The following is a 13,842-nucleotide window of genomic DNA, read 5'->3' as shown; positions in this document are numbered from 1 at the left end:
GGATGAACCCCCAGTGCCTACAGAGATGGAGCTCTTGGAAAACAGGGTTGAGCCAAGAGTTCTTTAGAACTAATCCTGGAGATCTTTGTCAAATTAGTTTCAAAGTACAAGATTGCTCAAGCAGAAGGGGGAAATGCCTGTACACAGAAGCATCTTTAGGATGTTTAGGCAAAAGGCCAGGGCAGCTGCTTGCAGGGAAAATTATAAAATAGAATAAACAGCAGGGGGGGAAAAAGGAAAAAAGGCCAAAGAAACCTGTCCCCAGCACTAACAGCTGTAAAACCCAAGTAACAATTTCTGCCCATTTCCTCAGCTGTAGGCAAAGCAGAGTGTCTGAAGGGCAAACATGCTGGGGAGGAGGACAGGAACTGCTGCTCCACAAGGGAGAGACACAGCGTGTGCTCCTTTGGCTATTAGCTGTGTGGGCTGGAAGGTCTGCACACAACATTTCTTGTTGAGAAGCATTCCTGGGTGGAGTGGTGATACCCAGGGGTAGCACTGGCCACTGTAATAACCAGGGCTTCTTACACCCAGAGCAATTCACATCCCTGCCTCTCCTGGTACAAATGCAAGCAAACAGGCAAATCTCATTATTAGTGAAGAGGCAATATTTGTTCCCCTTATGAATGTTCTGTAGGTCAAAGCTATAATAAACCCTGCTAGGATATCCATCCTAATGGAGCTGTTCCCTTTTCCCTTCCTCTGCTATTTAACCCTTTCCAAAGCAATTGCTGGAGAAGGTGAGACTGTCAGCAGAAGGTACATGAATGGATCAAACTCATTGTGATCTAGAATCCCAGAATCTCAGACTGTTTGGGTTAGAAGGAACCTTAAAGCCCATCTTGTTGCACCCCTGCCATGGCAGGGACACCCCCCACCAGCCCAGGCTGCTCCAAGCCCTGTCCAGCCTGGCCTTGGGCACTGCCAGGGATCCAGGGGCAGCCACAGCTTCTGTGCCAGGGCCTGTCCACCCTCACAGGGAAGAATTTTTGCCTAATATCTGCTCCAGACCTGCCCTCCTTCAGCTTAAAGCCAGTTTTCTCCCTGGGCTATCAGTTCTGTTGGGCCACACTGCCAGAAATATTTCTTCTTGTGCACCAAAAGAAATTACTTTAAACACTAATGAAAATACTGACCTATGTAAGACTTCCTGAAGAATATTAAGTAGCATTTGAAATGGAAATATCATCCCCCATCCTCTGCCCCCCTCCAGGTCTGGACTTTGCATTCCAGAGGCACTATCTTAAGAATCAAAAATAATCCCTTGGCTGAAGCAGGAGCTCGTTGGGAATGCTCAAAGCCAGCATTATTGATTTCTAATCCATTCCCAGTGCCCCACAGGACAGCTCAGACTATCACCTACAGCTGCAATTATTTTGGGTGTAGGTCCATGCATCCAGCCTGACTTCTACCAGCCACTGCTCCAAGAGGGCTTCCACACAGAGAGGGGGCAAAGCCACTGCAGATTCTCAAGAAAGGCACATTACTGTGTACAATAAATAAGAATTTCACTTAAAAATAGGTTTTTCAGACTACTCTCTCCAAAGGCCTATCACAAAGTGGGATATTCAGCAGGATTTCTGACACAAGCCCATTTTTCATTTCCACCAGCACAAAGAGAGCAAAAAATTTGTCTTTTCTGACTGTCTGCTCATTACTATTGGAACAGCAGAAGGCTGGGACAGATATCTACAGCAGCACTTCCACCTCTTGAGGTGATGACTTGTGCTATATTCCAGATAGAAAATGGATCTTCCTGCAGTGGTCCAAAGAAAATTCATCACAGTCATATGACTCATTGCCTTTGCTCTTTAAGTTGTGGTCTTTTCTCTCTGGAGACTCCATCCACCTCATCTCTCACACACACTGATGCCAAAGCCTCTGCTTAGCAGCTCCTATGCCTGATCTCTGGTGCCTGGTTTCCTTTCTCTGGAATATCCTGGCCATGGAGGATGGCAGATTTTGGTTCTCACACCACTATCCCACTGAAAGGCAGGAGCTGGGAAGACAGCTTGCTTAGAGAATGCTGGTTTTGCCCTAGAAGACATCTGTAGAAGGGATTCCCTCTGGAATTGCTACTAGCTGGTTTGCTGGTTCCCTGCTAGCCTGACCTTTGCTGAAATAGGGTGGGACAGTGATGGAAAAAGCAGAAGGACTGGGAAGCTGCAGTTAAATCCTTCCCACACACTCCCCCAGTGTCCAAGTGCTTTTATAAGTGTTATATACTACTGGCAGCCTCTCCTCTTTAGGATGCAGAGAGCAAGAAAAGCCTCTCTGGGACATGGCTGTGTTCCTGCTGGGTCAGGAGATGGAAATTTCACTCCTGAAAGTGTAAGGAGAACTTCCCTGCTGCCAACACCTCATTTCTTTTCAGAAGATAATTTCCTTTAGTATCTTTGATGCCAGAGCATGGGAATGGGGGGTTACAAAAGCACAGATGGGCTTTGTCCATACCCCTCACCAGGGCAACCCTGGAGAAAAGCAGGAGGCCCTTTCCTCTCTCATCTTGCCCAGGCTCTTGTCCTGCTGGCCTCATGGAGCAGCCAAAGCTTTCCAGCACCACTGGAGGAGAAGAGCTTTTCCTGCTGCTTCATTCTGCCTTCTTTTACTTCTGGAAGTGTTCAGCAATTATGACATGAAGCTGCACAGAGCCAGGAGGTGATAATGGCATGAGGTCTTAGTCCCAGAAGTAACACAGCTCTGTGTTTCTCCTTCTCCCCTTCTACTTTTCACCTCACACCATCCAGGGCACTGCATTTCCTCCAAACACAAGACACAAGCAGGGCATCACAAAGTACAGAGAGCAGCAGCCAGCCACAGCAACATGAGATTATTTCCCTTGTTTCAGCATTTTACAGCTGATAATGTTGAAGTGAAGCCTTTCAGTGGGAACAGCACAGAGGGACTGGGGTCACTCTGGGGGAAGGCACGGGGGCCTTACCTGCATAAGGAGACGCAGAGGTTTTCCATCCTGCTGCTCAAGGACTCTGAACTTCACTCCAGCTGCAAAGACACAAAATAAGGAAAGCAAACCCATGGGGGGATTGTTGGGGTGTCCTGTGCAGGGCCAGGAATTGGACTCAATGATCCCTGTGGTCCCTTCCCACTCAGGATATTCCATGGTTCAATGCCTGGAGCACAGACCATGAATTTGCTGCCCAGTGCTTTTGGCTGAGCACTGATTCCCCAGAAACTGTCTTTAACCTTTCTGGATTTGGGAACATTCCCCATTTTCAACAGGAAGCATGGATTGTCTCTACAATGCTTTAAGCCTAATGACACAGCTCCATTAAAAGTAACTCCTCCCACCTCCAGCTTGAAGACTCAGTCCTAGGGCAAGCACACAGCCTAGAAATCAGCCAGCCAGACCTGAGGATGATAGAGGGACTGGAAAAACCTTCCACTTTTCCCAAACTTCCATCAGAATGGGAACTCCATGTTAGCAGGAGGCAGAGAGCCTGACTTTAATTTGTGCTCATGTGGACAGTGCAAATCTGTCCCTACTTCAGGCTGAGGGAGGGAAGTGGCTGACCTGGAGGCATTAAAACATTTCAAAGCAATCCCTGCCCATTAATCTCAGCATCCACATGTTTTTAAGAGGCTAACCCCATCAAACCTGCCACTTTTCTATTTTCTCTTGGATTTGCCTCATTGCTGATACTGTAAAGATAAATAGGAAAGATTTTGGATTCCAAGGGTGACACAGTGCACACAGATTTAATACAATGTTTCAAAGGTAACAGCTTGGACCAGAGAGGCATTTTTCTTACAAAGATGTCAAATTACTTCACAGAAATAAAATCACCAATCCATCTCTGCAAACCTGTTCCAGCCAAGCATGCCCTGTTATTCTCTCCTGCAGGTAAGGAGATGAGACAAGACAGGCACAGATCAAACATTGACAGGAGCACAAACAGAATAACACTGCTCACCATTCTAAGTGTAAGGGCCATTGCTGCAGTATCTCTATGACTCTTGAACACTGAAAAACCAAAATGTTTTCTCTTTTTCCTAAAGCTTTGAATTAGTTAAAATCATATAGTTCACTCCTGGGATAGAATGCTTTTCTCTAGCACACAGCTCTGATTTAAACTCTCTCCCCAAATCATAAAACCTTTTTTGTCCAGGACAGGAAGGATTTATCTGCATTTTGCTGGATTATATTGATAGAGGGGCTTCGCCAGTGGCTTGAAATAGATGTTTGAGTACCCTGGGCCTCAACAAGCAAATGTGCTGGATGACCAAAGTGCTCAATGTGATTCACAGAGCTTTGGCTATGAGGAAGTGTCTGAGCCATTCCAGGAACTACTTTTCTGGCAAACTTTGTCAGAGAGAGACAGAAACAAGCAGGCACTGAAGGTTCAGATATGTGGTTGGGCCCTCTGGAGTCTTAGCCCAGGAACAGTAATCCATTATCCCAGCAAATGCTGGTTCTCTAGGTCCTGGCCACACATGTCCCTTCTAAAGCTACAAGCCAACACTTTCTTAATTACATTATTTAATTGCTCAAGAGTCTTAAACTTCTAAGAAAACACAAGCACAAAAAGGCTATAAATTCATTTTAGAATGATCTGCAGGTGTCTGCAGAGCTCAGGACTCTGAGCAGTTCCCTCCTCACGGGAAGAGCAGGAAGGCTCAGGCTCCTGCAGATCACTCCAGCACAGAAGAACCTTGAACTATTCCCTGACTTCCAGCCAGCTCCAGAGCTCAGGGCTCTGCTTTTCCTGTACAAAGGCATCAGCAATGGCACAGGAGAGGTCAGGACATGAATTCATTTGCTTTGTTTCACATGACAGCACACTCAAGTGAGGGTTCGTACTCCAGCAATTGTGGCAGGTCCTACAGGACTGTGACAAAACCTGTCCCAACAATTCCAGTGTGAATGTTAGGAAAGGGAAGTACAGGAAAAACAAGCTGGCCTGTTCACAATCAAACAATGCTGGTAGCCTGTGTGTGGGCACTCTGAGAGCCCTGAAACCCCTGCTGTTCCTTTCTTCATGCTGTGAATCCACATCCCAACCAAGGTGGCACCCCTTGAGCTGGCACTGGGTGCACAGAACTCTTGCACAGAGGACATCAGCTGTGATCTAGATAGGAAAGGTTTTTGGAAGTCATAAATATTTCACTTTGGATGCACAGAAAGAAAAGAATGCATTTAGTTTCTAATGTGTGGATGGATCATTCACCTACCCCTGGCCTGGCCTTCATCAGTGAAGTATTTTGTCAATTCAGACACTGAATCAAAGAACTTGGAGGCCATGTGCCACAATGAACTCAACCCCCTTTCCACCAGCAAAAACTATCCACTCATGTTGGTAGAACCATCTTGGTGGTGCCTGTAAAATCAGCTGCCCTAACACCTGCCAGAGGATGTCTTCTCCAAGTTCTGTGTCTGACAAGGGAGGCAGCACCTCAGCAGCAAGCACACCATGTGATGTGTACTCTCTCAAGTCCTTTGAGTTGGATTCAACTGCTCCATCTGTTCCTGTTGCCATGCCACAGGTTTGTGCTGGGGCAGGGACACAGGCTGCAGAAATGCTCAGAGATGCCTCTTCCTCTCACAGGCATCAGGGCTCTGCAGTGCCAGTTAAGGAACACAGCTGAGAAGTCAGTCCCCTGCTCAGGTGGGGGCTTGTTTCCTGCAGCAGAGACCTGGCTGAACAGGAATGAGGAGAAGTAACCTATAGCCTTACATAACCTAAAGGAATTCATGGTGTTAAACCTCTCAGTGGCACCAAGATTTCCTCCTGCCCTACATCCTGCCCATTACTGGGTCAGTTTTCTTCAGCAGCATCTCCTGTTCCCCAAAGACAGCCCTGAAGGGTTTAAGATGTTTCTGCCAGGAAATTCACAGGAACCTGCTGAAGGCTCCCATGGAAAAGCAACAGAGTTGGTAACAGAGCTCAGCTCTACCTTCCCAAAGCTGAGCCTGGCAGTGCTCTAGCAGACAAAGCTGCTGAGGTTGCCTCGAGCTTCCTCTGCCTTTGATGACTGGCCTTGGTTTACTGATGATCAAGCTCTTTCTTCTATGCTGAATTCCTGCTGCATGCTCTTTAAAAGGATGGGAGATAATAATTTAGATGTGCTTGACTGTAACTAGATCAACCATAGCTGTGGAGAGTCAAAGGCATTCCAAAATGAGTTCTTACTTTGGTGCCAGCCCTGGTTTATGGTTATCCAAAGTGAAAAAACAACGACTGGTTTCAGAATGGTGACAGATTAGTCTCAAAAAGGGAATGATTATCTGAACTCTGCCCAGAGCTTTGAAATTCATCCAAACTCCAGGGCTTCAGTCAGTCAAAGTCAGCATAGAACTGAAAGAGCTCCATTGATTTGCAACCACTGCAGATCCAACCCTTTGGAACAGCTGATATTCCAAGTATTTTTGTGATTTGATTTGTTCCAGAGGCCAAACACCCAAAGTTATGAGCTTGTTTCACAGAATCATGGAATATCCTGAGTGGGAAGGGTCCATCTGGATCACCTAGCCCAGCCCCTGGCCCTGCACAGACCCCCAACAGTCCCACCCTGAGCATCCCTGGCAGTGCTCTCCAAACACTCCTGGAGCTCTGGCAGCCCCGGGGCTGTGCCCATTCCCTGGGGAGCCTGGGCAGTGCCCAGCACCCTCTGGGGGAAGAACCTTTCCTGATCTCCAACCTAAACCTCTCCTGACACAGCTCCATGCCATGTTTGACTCACAGAAGTTTTACCTGACCTGGTAGTCTGGAACTGGAATAAAAGATGACCTTGTTTATGTGGTGCTTGTTTGGATGTAATTTTTAGTGGCCAAGAACTTTCTAAAGGTGCTCCTGATTCTGCTTCAGGTTCCGATTTCTTTCCATTGACATCCTCATCCTGCTCCTTGCAGGAACTGGTTCACAGCAGGGACACCTGCACAACTCAAGCCTCGGGTTCTTTCCTACCCCTACTACATCCTCAATTCAGGAGTGACCCAGTGCACCAAAATCAAGCACATAATGCAAAATGCTTGAAGTGCTGCAGGGGCAGAGCTGAAGGACTCACCTGCGAGCCTGTAGGATCTGCAGAGGCGAAGGATGAGGGAATAAAGAGGCAGGGAGTCAATCAGGTCCACCAGCAAGTGTATGAGGCCCTGCACAATCACCACCAGCAACCGGAGCTACAAAAGCAGTTTAACAGAACATCTCAGGAAACAGGAGATTAAACACTTGTAAATTCCTGAGCTGAGCTTGGATCTAACACTGCTGTGTGCTAAGCTAAGGCCTCCCAAAGTGGTGTGATGTCTGGAAGTGCTGAGCATCCAGACCCTGTGTGAGGGTCCTCACCAGTCTGGGTTTAAGAGGTAACTGGAATGAAGCTCCTACAGCTGGAGAAGCTGTGACCAGCAAGGACATGAGAACTATTCCAGTTTCAACAGCCACAGTTGAAAAGGAAGCCCAAATTCTCCCACTTTGAGTCAATTCCATCACTGTGTACCAGTGAATGTATATTTTCCTCTCTCCAACAGTGAGCTGCAACAGCTCATTTCAGCCTGAAGAAACCCCACATAGAGTTTAAGCAAGGCAGAAATGAGCTTCCTGCTCTGTTTTCTGTCCCTGAATAAAGCACCTCCTTTTGTCACAATGCAGTTATTTTCTGCTTCCAAGCTCATCTGAAAAGAGAGGGCTCAAAAAAGATGCTGAAAGCATGTGATGGCCACTGTCTGTGGAAAATTTGGCTCTGGGCAGACCACAGAGAGGACTGGTCATGTTGGGAGAAGAAAAAAAAATAAAGAAGTTCAAACCTCTGAGGAAAGCTTGGCTGAAAACATTTAATACAGCAAGTTAATTCCCTGAAAAAAAAAAGTTCTGGATCAGACTAGAGAGGCCATCACCACAGATGTGGACAGAAACATATCAACTTCTGAGAGAAAGAGAAGGGAACAGTTTGTCTTGTGGACAGGATTTGCTGGGAATTTCCTTTGGAAAAATACAAACATGAGCTGATGTGAGAGAATCCTTCCTAAGACAACCACATTTTTATTTTCTTTATGGATGACCATAAATGTCTAGGAAACCATTTTTTACTACTTCAGAAGAGAGTGTTTGACTTGTTTCAAGGGTTAAATCTTACCAGGGTAAACACCAAATAATACAGTGCAGTTGTAGGCAGAAGGAACAGCAGGATTGTGAACAGCAAAGTGCCAATAAATAACTAGGGAAAAAGGAAACACAATCATGAGCAGAGCAATGGTAAAATAAAATACATTACAAATAAAAAATAGGAGACTCTGAGGCAATAGAAGTTTGCAGGACTCCTTAATGTGTTTTTATCTTGCCTATGTGAATAATGCCGTTACCTTGGATATTTTCAGTATTTGTCCTCTCACTGGGCCTTCTTCAAAACTCCTTATTATGGGAGTACATTTGGAAAGATAAAAGCTGGATCCTGACAGCACTTCTCCTTTACAGACCACATTCAAGATTTCCCATTTCAGGCCAGCTTCCTTAGGAAACTAGACTTAAGTGATCTTGCAATTTTTCCACTCCATGTCCCCAAAAGTTTTAGAGCCACTGATCATATTTTACCAGAAAAATGTGGAAAATAACAAAGAAGTGGTAATTTGAATGGGAATTCTGGAAAGAAGTGAGAAGTACTTTTGTTCCTCCTTGTTTAAGCAGTGCAGGTACCTGGGGCAAACCTGACAGAATTATTTGTGATAAACATTCCCAGCAGCAACTGGCTGAGCTTCCAGCCACAGGAATTCTGCTTCTTGCTCAGTGGGAAGGTGGGAGAGAAGCTGGAGTCAGGGAGCAATATTTAGAGGATGCAGGAGAAAAATCCCAAAGGAAGGAGGTGTTATTAGCTTCACTGCCCACAGAAAAAGTTATTTTTATTCTGGGCCAGCGTAGGTTGGCGTAGGTCTAAATAATTCCAAGTGGGAGAATTCAGATTTATACCAAACAGGGACCTGACTCTTCTATTTCCAGTCACCACTTCCAGATCAGAGAGGCCACAGGAGCACAGGGCACTGCAACCTCTGCAAAAAGAGACCACGGCTGCGGGATATCATGAAAGAAAACAACCCAGCAGCCACAGCACAGAGGTGGATCAGCATCACTGCTTTAGGGATGTAACCAGGAATAGATCACAACCCAATCCATTCTCCTCACAGCAGTTGTTTCTCCCTTCTCCTGTCACTCCATTGCAGTTGTTTAAACCTCCAAAAGTCTTTTAAGGTCTGCTTTGAATGTCTCTTCCTACCCGGCCCGCGACACAATTCCCACTGGTCTCCAGAGCAGCAGGATGAAGCCTCAAGTGCCAAACCAATTCTCCTCAAAGTACACAGGGAGGAGATGATGCAAACCTGGCACGGAGGCTTTTAATCACCAAAGAAACAGAAAACCAGCTCTCAGCTGTGGTACAAGAAGTTCAAGGTTATCTGTTGTAATAGAAAGAGGCACTGACCCTGCAAGTTTCCAAATATTATTGTATTATTTCAGTGATGTTTGCAGCTGCTGGCCTGCAGCAGTTCAGGCTCTGTTGGACTTTTGCATGGCATTTCAGAAATTAAAAAGAGCTTACAGCACTTCACAAAGAACTGCCTCTGCCTGAGCGAGAGTGTGTGGGCCAGGCTCCAGCACAACGTGAATGAAACAGGGCCTTTTAATAGAAACACTGCCACGGCTGTTACTGTGGCAACACTGCTGGGCACCACATTTCCAACTGCCTCCAGCCCTCCCCCACTCCCACTCCAGGCTCGGAGCTCCGGCATCTGCAGCACCCAGCACAGCTCAGCCCGCAGGGTGCCTGACGTGCTCAGGGCAGGGAGGGGATGGGATGGGATGGGATGGCATGGGATGGGATGGGATGGGATGGGATGGTGGGATGGGATGGGATGGGATGGGATGGGATGGGATGGGATGGGATGGGATGGGATGGGATGGGATGCTGGAGAGCAGGGATAGAGTGCAGGGTAGGGAAGGGGTGCAAGAAAGAAGTGCAGGGCAGGGAAGAGGCACTGCAGGGAAGGGGAGGGGTGCAGGGAATCAAAGTGGTGTAGGGAAGGGAAGAACTGCTGCAGGTAAGGAAGGGGTGTTGGAGGGCAGGGAAGGAGTCCATGGCAATGAAGGGGGGCTGCAGGGAGTCAAGAAGTGCTGTAAGGCAGCAGAAGAGCTGTGGGCTCAGAGTGTTGGGGTATGTCCGTGTTCTGGGCACCACAAAGACTCCTGTGTCTATCCCAGACAGAGCAGGAGGGAGGGCATCATCAAGGGCAGTGCCAGGGGTGTCCCCAGGGCTGTGGCACTACCTGGTCCAGGTCATAGGAGCAGGAATCCACTCGCTGCCGCAGCACGTTCCACTTCTTGCCCCGGAACAGGCGCCACAGGGAGGACAGGCCGTAGATCTTCAGGCAGTAGAGCCTGAGCAAAGAGAAGACTCTGGAGCACAGCTGGCAGCTCCCAGCTCCAGCACCACCCAGCTGTCACCAGCACAGCCCCACGCCCACTCACCCACCTGCAGAGTCAGGGGTGGCAAAAGAAATACACTGGGAATGATGCAGATAAATCCTCATGGCTCAGCCAACCCTGTCTGGGCTGCTCCCTGGCACGGGGCTGCTGCAGCCAGCTCTGGGCCACTGCAAGGCAATGGCCAGGCCATGCCCTGGAGCTGCAGCAACCACCAGCCTCATGGCAACACTTTCCCTGCAGCAAAAGGGTGCTGAGGCCCTGGCACAGGGTGCCCAGAGAAGCTGTGGCTGCCCCTGGATTCCCAGAAGTGGCCAAGACCAGGATGGATGGGACTTGGAGCAAGCTGGGCTAGTGGAAGGTGTCCCTGCCACAGCAGAAGATGAGCTTTAATGCCCCTTCCAACCCAAACCACTCCATGATTCTATGAGAAGAACCAGCAATCCTATTTCCCCAAGGTCACCTGTGTCTCCCCAGTTCAGATCTGTCCCTTCCCCTGCCTTCAGACCCTTCCAGACACGGCTGGCCAAGGTGTTACCCCCACACCTGAGTCAATGCAATGCAATTGTGCCTCTGCAGCAGAGATACAAGGGAGAGGAGTGGAGCCCCTGAAGCTTCCCTAGTAGCCCACAGCTCTAAAAGTCCTTAAGAGTGGGAAGAGACCAGTGAAATGCCTGGTGGCCCCTACTGCATCCTTTCTTAGGCTTTCAGAACTTAGGGCTATGAGACTTGGAGCTACTTCCCTCACAGAAAAATGACAACAGTGAGGGAAACTTGGGGTGACAAGGGGTGGGAAACAGACATTGCTTTATGGAATAACAGCAAGGAAGAAAGAGCCCTTGGGATGGAGAGGAGGCGCAAAGTGCCCTGGGCAGCAGTGCCAACACACAGGGACATAAAGAAAGGGTACATGGCCAATGTGTGGAGCAGAACAGAGTCTGAGAAAGCCTGAGCTACAAAAGCCAGGCTGGCAAACCAGGCTAGCTAAGGTGTGGAGGCTGCTCAGATTTCACAGCAGCAATGTGAAAGCAGAGGCAAGGAGTCTCATCCAAGAGAAGAATCTGGTTTGAAGAACACCAACTGCTTCAAGGAATTGGCAGGGTGCCTCCAGACTGGCAGGCACAGCTTGGTGCACTAATCCCTAGGCAGGAGGGAGCCCAGGACAACTCCTCCAGGTTCTGGCACACACCTGCCCATGGCTCTGACTAAGGCCACGCTCTCCCTGCACCCCCTGACATGACACCCAGCGGGTGTTGCTGCAGTGGCACCTGCCCCACCTGCCCTGCTACCTGCACACACATGCCTGCCCTCGTTTCACTCTGTGGTTTGCTCCACAAGGGGATCTCAGGCTTCACCAGCACCTGAACCAGCAAATTCTTCCTCCTGCCAGCTGCAGGAATTCAAGGGGCTGTGCTGGCTGTGGGTGAGTGCTGACTCTTCCTCGCTCTCCATGGGGACAGCACACAGCTGTACACTCTTGTACTTCTGACAAACACAAGACAGGTAGGCTGGCTCCCTGCAGCTCCAGGGAAGAACAATCAGCTGACAAAATGCTTTTCCTACTTCCTACTACCACTCTGCACAGCCAGGATGAGCAAGGCCATTCCTCCCAGACCAACACAGAAATTCCAGTAATTAGAGGTGTTGGGAAGAGACCTCCCAGTCCTGACATTACTGATTCTGAGTGTAAGACCTATGCTCACAACAGACCTGGCTCATAAATCAGGTCTCAATATTTCCAACCATTCCCTAAACTACCCATATCTAAAGATTTACTATTTCTTGTGCTGTTTCCTATGTAAAGTCTGTGGAGGGACGATGGCCATTCTGTACTTTATAAGGCAAAAGGTCCTTTATCTCTTCTGTCCCATCTCCGTGGCAAGCACATCTTGTGGCCTGTGGGACTCCTTGGTGCAGCACAAGTAAGAGGAGAGCAGGAACAGAGCATAGTGATGGGAACCTCTTGCACAGGAAGCCCAATATGCCCTAGATGTGCCCCAAAGTCCCTTGCACTCCCCCTACTCATTCAGAACCTCTGCCCAGCTCTCAGGCCACGGGACCCTCCAGACAATGACCCCAGGATAGTGTCACAGACCCCCTGTAACCCCAAACCTGCCACCTGTGCTCCACAGTGCAGGCAAGGACCTCTGAAGCAGGGCAGAGACAGGGATTTTGGGGCTTCTCCTAAACTGCAGGGGTTCCCCTCTCTTCCTCCTCTTCTCCAGTTCCCCTCCAAATCTCTAGCAGGGTGCAATGGAGGAGAGTACTATGAGCTGGATCAAAGGGATGGGGTGAGCTGCTTTCTTGTCCTCTGCCTGTCATGTAGTTTCATTTTTCCAGGTGACTACCACAACAGATAAATATCTAAATGGAGGAGAAATGAAACATGGCTTGCTTGCACTACTGTGCCCATCACTTCTACAGGCTTAAAAGACTTCAAGAAATTACTGTGGGTTAAACAGTGAATTCTGGAGAACTACACCAGGACTGAATGCTTCAGCACAGCCTGAGGGGTTTCCAAACAAAGCCCAGAGAGGGAAGGGGACTCACCTGGCCCCGTAGACATAGAAGCAGTAGATGTGGAAGGTCAGGAGCGCGATGATGTCGGAGAGGATGCAGAGAGCCACGGTCAGGCCCAGGCAGGCCGACAGCCCCACGTACCACAGGATCATCTCAATGAACGGGGACAGCAGGTGGATGTAGCCTGGTGGACATGGCAGAGGGTCAGTGTTTGACTGGGTCATCTCCCTCTTGACCCTCTCAAAAGGCTGATTCCCCTCACCCTAGAACACTGCTCCAGAAATCAGAGCCATGACAACATGGAAGTGGAGCTGGAAAACTCCTTTAGATGCCATCTTCTCTTTAGGAGGGCCAACAAAAACTCTCCTTCTGCCCAAGTTTCTGCCCCAAGGTGGGGCAGCACTGGGAGGATGGGGAGGAGTGTGCACAGCTTGAACACAGCAGTCACCTTTCTCCACATGGGATTTCATGGAATTAGCATGGCATGGTTTGGGTTGCAAAGCACCTTAAAGATAATTTAGTGCCACCCCCCGGCCATGGGCAGGGACACCTTCCACCAGACCAGGTTGTTTCAATCCTTACCCAATCTGGCCTTGAACACTTCCAGGGATGTAACATTTGATTTCCTACATTTGTGTCCAGGTTCTTAAGTACATTTTTAACTGCACACATCAACCTTTACTGCAACCATTCCTGTTTGTCTGCTCTTCCCACAAAAGCCACCTCATATGGCTTTTGTAAAATAAAGCAGTATGGACAAACAGTCTCTTTCATCACCAAAGTGGAGCAAAGTCACAGAAACAAGACCATACTTGACTGGTGAGCAAAGCAAATCAGCAAAATAACTATGGAGTTCATGTCCATCATGCCTGTACTCCTCCAGCAAGGATAACAAGAG

At 48.5% G+C, this 13,842-nt stretch overlaps 1 protein-coding gene across 4 annotated transcripts in view; it reads right to left on the bottom strand.

Annotated features, from left to right (window-relative positions):
- PIGQ (phosphatidylinositol glycan anchor biosynthesis class Q) overlaps positions 1-13,842 on the bottom strand; it is a 37,762-nt gene that overhangs the window by 5,694 nt on the left and 18,226 nt on the right. For 3 of the 4 annotated variants that reach the window (XM_054643967.2, XM_077186689.1, XM_077186688.1), the window contains exons 6-10: positions 12,975-13,128; positions 10,268-10,379; positions 8,092-8,172; positions 7,024-7,138; positions 2,942-3,003 (exon numbers count right to left, since the gene is read on the bottom strand). In XM_054643967.2, coding sequence (XP_054499942.1) covers positions 2,942-3,003; positions 7,024-7,138; positions 8,092-8,172; positions 10,268-10,379; positions 12,975-13,128 — 524 coding nt within the window. The remainder of the gene's footprint in view (positions 1-2,941; positions 3,004-7,023; positions 7,139-8,091; positions 8,173-10,267; positions 10,380-12,974; positions 13,129-13,842) is intronic. The other variant, XM_054643966.2, reaches the window with a different exon arrangement.

The sequence above is a fragment of the Agelaius phoeniceus genome, chromosome 16, assembly GCF_051311805.1.
Source record: "Agelaius phoeniceus isolate bAgePho1 chromosome 16, bAgePho1.hap1, whole genome shotgun sequence".
NCBI classification, from domain to species: Eukaryota; Metazoa; Chordata; class Aves; order Passeriformes; family Icteridae; genus Agelaius; species Agelaius phoeniceus.
Note: the sequence above shows the minus strand (reverse complement) of the source record. Positions and strands in the feature narration are given on the sequence as shown.